Genomic DNA, 6,000 nt, shown 5'->3' on the forward strand with positions numbered 1-6,000 from the left:
ATGTGCAAAAGTTTTTCTTACAAATTAGAGGACCTGTATTTAGTTGCATGATTCAGTATGAATTAAATTGATTATTTTAATAATATAAGAAATAGGCTATCAATTTATGGTGAAGCTGCTGGCAAATACTCTGAATTTCATAGGTCATATACATCACAAATTATGACTGCTAATGAATTGTAACTGTGAACCTTACGTTTTTTTGTTTTTGTTTTTGTTTTTTACTTTCTTTTGGGGGAAAAGATGCTTCATGGAAAACATGTCATGGTCCGTGTTGGTGGAGGCTGGGATACTCTTCAAGGATTTTTGCTTAAATATGATCCCTGTCGAATATTACAGTTTGCTACATTAGAACAAAAAATTCTAGCCTTTCAAAAAGGAGTTTCCAATGAAAGTGTACCTGACTCGTCCGCCAGAACACCTCAGCCTCCTGAAATGAATCCTTTGTCAGCTGTTAGCAAGTTTCAGAAACAAAAATCAAAACCTGGCACGCCAGTTGGTATTCCAAGGAGCAAAGAAAAGCAGGTACGTCCACCGGGTGCATTGCTGCCTGCATCTTCCCTGAAAGGAGGGAATCTGGGCTCTGTGTTGGTCTGTTCCAAATTGCCAAATTCTCCGGCAGCGTCTTCTCATCTTAAGCTCAAATCTTCAAAAGGCATCGCAAAGAAACCACAGGCTCCTTCAAACAATGCAGTAGGTAAAAGCACTTCTTCACCCGCCTCATCAAGAACCGCACCTTGTGAATCTCAGTCAGTGAGAAAACGTATCTCATCACCCAGTACTCAGGCCAAGCTTGTTACATCCCAGAAGCCCAGAGATGTGCCCGAGTCTGCACTTTTGCCAAATAAGTCTTCTGGAAAAACTGAACCAAAGCATTTGAAACACATTCCTGTACCTTCCAGGGATACTGCAGAGTCTCACTCCGTGGCACATTCAAATTCATCATCAAAGCGTCCAAAGCCGCCTAAGGCAAATACACACGTAAGGCCTAAACCTTCCTCCTCTCTCCATTCCCCTGCAAAAATGACAAAATCCAGTTCCAAAACTATACCCACAAGTCTAGGAACACGATCTCAGCCCTCTGATGGAGCCCCCCAAGCCAGGGCAGTGCCAGCACAGAAACTTAAGTCAGCCTTAAATGTAAACCAGCCACTCTCCGTATCCTCAGTTGTACCCACAAAAGTTGCACAGGAATCAAAAGATAAGAATATGGGTTCAGTTGCCAAAAAGCAGCCCCAGAATAAAAGTCCATCCCAGAAGAAGGGACCCAGCTCCTCGAAGTCCCCTGGCCGTACTCCACTGTCCCTCGTGAGTCTTCCCCAGTCCTCTGTCAGGACACCACGTGTACCAAAGTCAGCACAGACTGCCACCAAGAGCCAGTATTCAGCTCAAGGGCCTCCGAAAAGTGGCAAAGCCCCGGCTTCAACCAGGAAACCACCCTCATCTGGTAAGGAAGCAGTTAGTGGAGATAAAAAACCTACCACAAAGAAGGAAGACGATGACCATTATTTTGTTATGACTGGAAGTAAGAAACCTAGGAAATAAATACAAATGTGTCGTTTTAAGAAAACGGGAAAGGAAGAGAGTGAATGTGTTAGCCTCACATCTTGAAAGTTTCTCCTGTTTGTGTTTGTCCGAACAGCTCAGATATTAGGCACAGTAAGGTGGGGGTTGGAGGTTGGGGATGGGGGTGAAGGGTGTATCAGAATTCACATTTCTGAATTTTCCAGAAGGTATCCTTTTGAGGTAGACAGTTGTAAACTTGCCATAAGGTTCTTATTAATAATAGACGTTGATATGATTTTCGATACATAGCATCTTTGTTAATGTCTGCCCTCTAAGGGAAGTGAGTTAAATAACACTACTAGAGTTACAACTATAATTGCTGTATTTTTGAATATGTATTAAATATGGAGGTTATATACTGGCTAATAGCAACCGTGGTGCTGTTAATATTAGTTATTGCATTTTGGTAAAATAGCAACGGTTTGGCACTTGTCTTACAAAAGGCACCTAATTTAATTTTTTGATCAGGATTATCTGATGGAACAATACTAAGTACCAGTGGCTGCTGCTGATTAGCTTGACGTCACTCGAGGGTTGGCAGAATCCTGGTACTTAAAATGTTTAAGCTTTCCAAATCAGAAGGAACTGATTTTTTTGACTGGCTTATATTAACATTGGTAATATTTTATTATATTTTTGGTACAAAAAAAAAACACAAGATATTGAAATATAAACTGAAATTTAGTAAAAAAAAAAAAACCCAAGACTTTTTATATATTATTTATAAGAATCTACACCTTATATTTTAGATGGATGTTGTGCAATGTGAAAGGGGAAACTGATTTAGTAACTTTTTGCATATTACAAATATTTTTAATATAGTTTCCTCTGAGTGCAGATATGAATTTTTACATTTAAAATAATGTTTTAACATCAGAACTATGTGTTAACAATCTTAAAATTAAGGTGTTATTAAAGAATCTTATGTTGGTGCTATATAAAAATTCTATCACGTGATTGTTATTTTTCTTTAGATAGCACAATGCCAGTTTTAATTAGATCCTTCCAATTACATTAATTTTCTTTAGTAAAGTCATGCTGCTTTCAGTTTTTCAATGGCAAGTGGACAGGATATAAGCAGCATTTTCTGCTCTCTAGGCAGATTCTCCAAGGAACATATCCACATCATGTAATGACTGCATAGGTTCCTTTGCTCTAAGATATTTGTAAATAATTTGTTTTTTTAAGGGATTGTGGCTATTTAAAAAATTATTAATGTACTTTCAGAAGTTTTAAGGGTGTGTTTAATAACTTTATAGTATTATCAGTTATCATAGGTTATTATATTCAATATTGAGGTTTGTGTTTCCCTATTTTAAGCTACAATGTGTTTTCTAAAGAAAAATAATGGTTTACACAAATGTGCAATTATAAGATAAGCATCTTAAGCTGACTACTAACATTCTATAGATTATAAAGCAAGAAAACTTTGTATAAAACAAAGTGATCTTTTGTCTGAGGAATACAGTTAAAATCAGAGATATATGCAGGCTAGTTTTTGGAATAATGGATACTTCTTAAAAGAGACAGTCTCTAAATTTTGGTTTAGTTCTGTTGCTCTGGGCATTGAGAAAATATTTACATTTTTGGAAAGTGAAATCAGTGTTCAAGAAGTGCTAGAAGCTTTACATTTTTAGTGATCAGAAATATTTAATGCATCTTTCAAAGAGAAGAATTTAACTTTCAAGAAGGAGTTTATTCCCACATAAAATCAAACAGTACTTCGGTATTGGTAACTTCTAGAACTTAAAAAACAATGATATTCTAACCAACCTATGAAATAAAGTAGATTTTACAATATTAAACAGTAACTTTTATATAGAGTAATCAGGAATAAAAGTATCCCATAGGCATCTGGCACAAATTCCAAGAATGTTTTGGAAAATTGGAAGTTAATTTGTAAATGACCCTATTCTTCATCAGTAGGGAATTTCTCCAATTGTGTTGATGTTGAATGATCCCTTTCAAGATACCCTTGAAGCTTACCCTTTCAAGATAAAGATTTTCAAAAATAAACAACAGCCGAAAGATACTTTCTTCAAATATATTTTGAAATGCTCTTGAAGAGCTAGTGTTTCTAATCATTTTCACAGTTTTTAAAATACATTGTTGAAGTTGGAAAGACATTTTCATTTCTTCTAAGAGTGCAAGGTTTTAAAAGATTTTTCATGTTTCATATTTAACAAAATGAATTAAGCTTAAATTACTAAAGCACCTGGTGGAAAAAAATAACATGTATTTTCAAAAAAGAATGGAATGAGTTTTTATTTTTCTTTGCTAAAATTTGTGAAAATGACTGGTATATCAAACTGATCTTCAGAGGAAAATGAAATGCTGGTTATTTTTAGATTGTTTGGGCTTACAGCGGGCATTTATGTCTTACATCTTCAAAATATCTTGATGAATTAGGTGACCTCTAACTTTCCTCGCCCCACGGAGTTTACAATTTTTAATGGATAAGGGAAATTTTTTGAGAAACAATTACTGTTCCTTCTGCAATCTATTAATCTCTACCTGATTTAAAAATCTGTTACTTCTTTAAAAGCCTTCAATAACAGGTTGTTTTGTTACATTTGTACATGCAGGTCCACATACTGACTCCATTGGAATCCAAATTTGTATATATTCTTTTCTTGTGCAGCAGTGTATGTATCAAATTTTAACTTCTATTTTCTCAAGTATTAAAACTTAAACATATGCATCAAATTCTCAGTGTGCTTTTTTTGTGTGTTGTGAATGCATTCTGATCACTCGGTTCATGTGAGAAATTGCATAAATTAAGCACTCATAATTTGAGAATAGTTTTGATTTTGCTACTTAAACTGCCCTTTTCATACTTGTGGAATTTACGTCGCTGCTCCCAGGAGATTGTAAGATTCTGCCATTAAAGAGCAGTATTTGTTCCCTAAGTTGCTGTATCTGTTAGAAGTTTGTCTCAGTAAGGCTCATATTTAATAATCACCAAGATAATGGAAATAATTTATCAGTTATTAAAGCACAGTTCTATGGCCTACACCAGTCTTGTGTTCATGGAAGTCTCCTGACAGTAGGAATTTCCAGTTCCTGCAATTCTGTCTTGATTTCACACTCAGTGGGAAGAGTCTTGAAATACTCATGTTTTTGTATATTCATGATCAGAGCAATTATAAAAAGCAGTTCAGTATGTATTCAATATGTATTTCCTGTGATGTTTTAAAAAAGAAAACAGGAAAACACCACGTAGGCCAAATTCTTATTATATTTTCCTAAATATTTGTGGGGAAAATTTGTGTATAAAGTTTTGAACTTAAATTCATGAGTTTATGAAATTTGGGGGAATATTAGGAAAACATTAAACAATTGCCAGTAAATATGAAAATACAAATATTTTATTAAATTTAAGCTGTTTTCCTATAAATGTACTGTTTTGTTCTTATAGGAAAACACAAGACTTGATCTTGAAGAAATAATACATGCAAAAATTTAGTGATGAGTTAACTTTGGCACATAGTAATATTGGTATAACTATAAAATAGAATATAATATAGCCATTAAAAATGATGTAGACATTGATTTAATCTTTTTTTTTAAGATTTTATTTATTTATTTGTCAGAGAGAGAGCACAAGCAGAGGGAGCAGCAGAGGGAGAAGCAGGCTCCTTGCCGAGCAAGCAGGGAGCCGGATTCGGAATTCCATCCCGGGACCCTGGGATCATGACCTAAGCCAAAGGCAGATGCTTAACTGACTGAGCCACCCAGGCATCCCTACGTTGATTTATCTTAAAAGAAGTATGTATGGTGGTGAAGTGGTTTGTTTTGCGAGACTGCTGTGATAAAACATTAATATAGAGTATTTTCTTAATTTTTGGTGTTCAGCCAGGGATAGCATAATTCTTATTGCATGGGATGTGATATCTCGGTTAATATAATTAATCTCTTGTGGAGAGTCCCTTAGGGTTTCATGTAATACATTTTATTTAATATGACCAACTTTCTTAAATTACTTTTGGTAAATTATACTGGAATGAATGAATATGATAAATAGAATGGATTAATGTTGGGTATGACTGTGGAGGACCTCTAGTGGTCAAATGTGATAGTGTTGATGCACTTGTATCTACTCAGATCACCACTTGTTGAAACCTACCGAGTTGTGGAGATAGAACGAAGAATAAAGCAGTTCTCACATTCAGGAGCCTTGGGTTTACAAAGCACTTGTCAACTCACAGAATGCTTAATTACATTAATAGCTAATCTTCCGAGCAATCCCATATTAGTATTATTATCTTCATGAGAATATTATTAGCACCATACAGACAGGAATTGTGTCTGTTTTGTTTACCACTGTGTTCCCAAAGCCTAAACCAGTGCCTGGCACATAGTAGGCGTTCAGTGTATGTTTGTTAATAAATTCACGAGTGAACTCTCTTCTCGTAGATGAGGAAACTAAGGCTC

The 6,000-nt window shown here is 35.2% G+C and overlaps 1 protein-coding gene across 1 annotated transcript in view; it reads left to right on the plus strand.

The window, feature by feature from the left end:
• The window catches only part of GAS2L3 (growth arrest specific 2 like 3), a 36,548-nt gene extending 34,970 nt beyond the window's left edge, over positions 1-1,578 (plus strand). The window contains exon 9 of the mRNA XM_032416793.1: positions 244-1,578. Coding sequence (XP_032272684.1) covers positions 244-1,545 — 1,302 coding nt within the window. The 3' untranslated portion in view covers positions 1,546-1,578. The remainder of the gene's footprint in view (positions 1-243) is intronic.
• Positions 1,579-6,000: the final 4,422 nt, after the last annotated feature.

The sequence above is a fragment of the Phoca vitulina genome, unplaced genomic scaffold (genome assembly GCF_004348235.1).
Source record: "Phoca vitulina isolate PV1807 unplaced genomic scaffold, GSC_HSeal_1.0 scaffold19, whole genome shotgun sequence".
Lineage (NCBI taxonomy): Eukaryota > Metazoa > Chordata > Mammalia > Carnivora > Phocidae > Phoca > Phoca vitulina.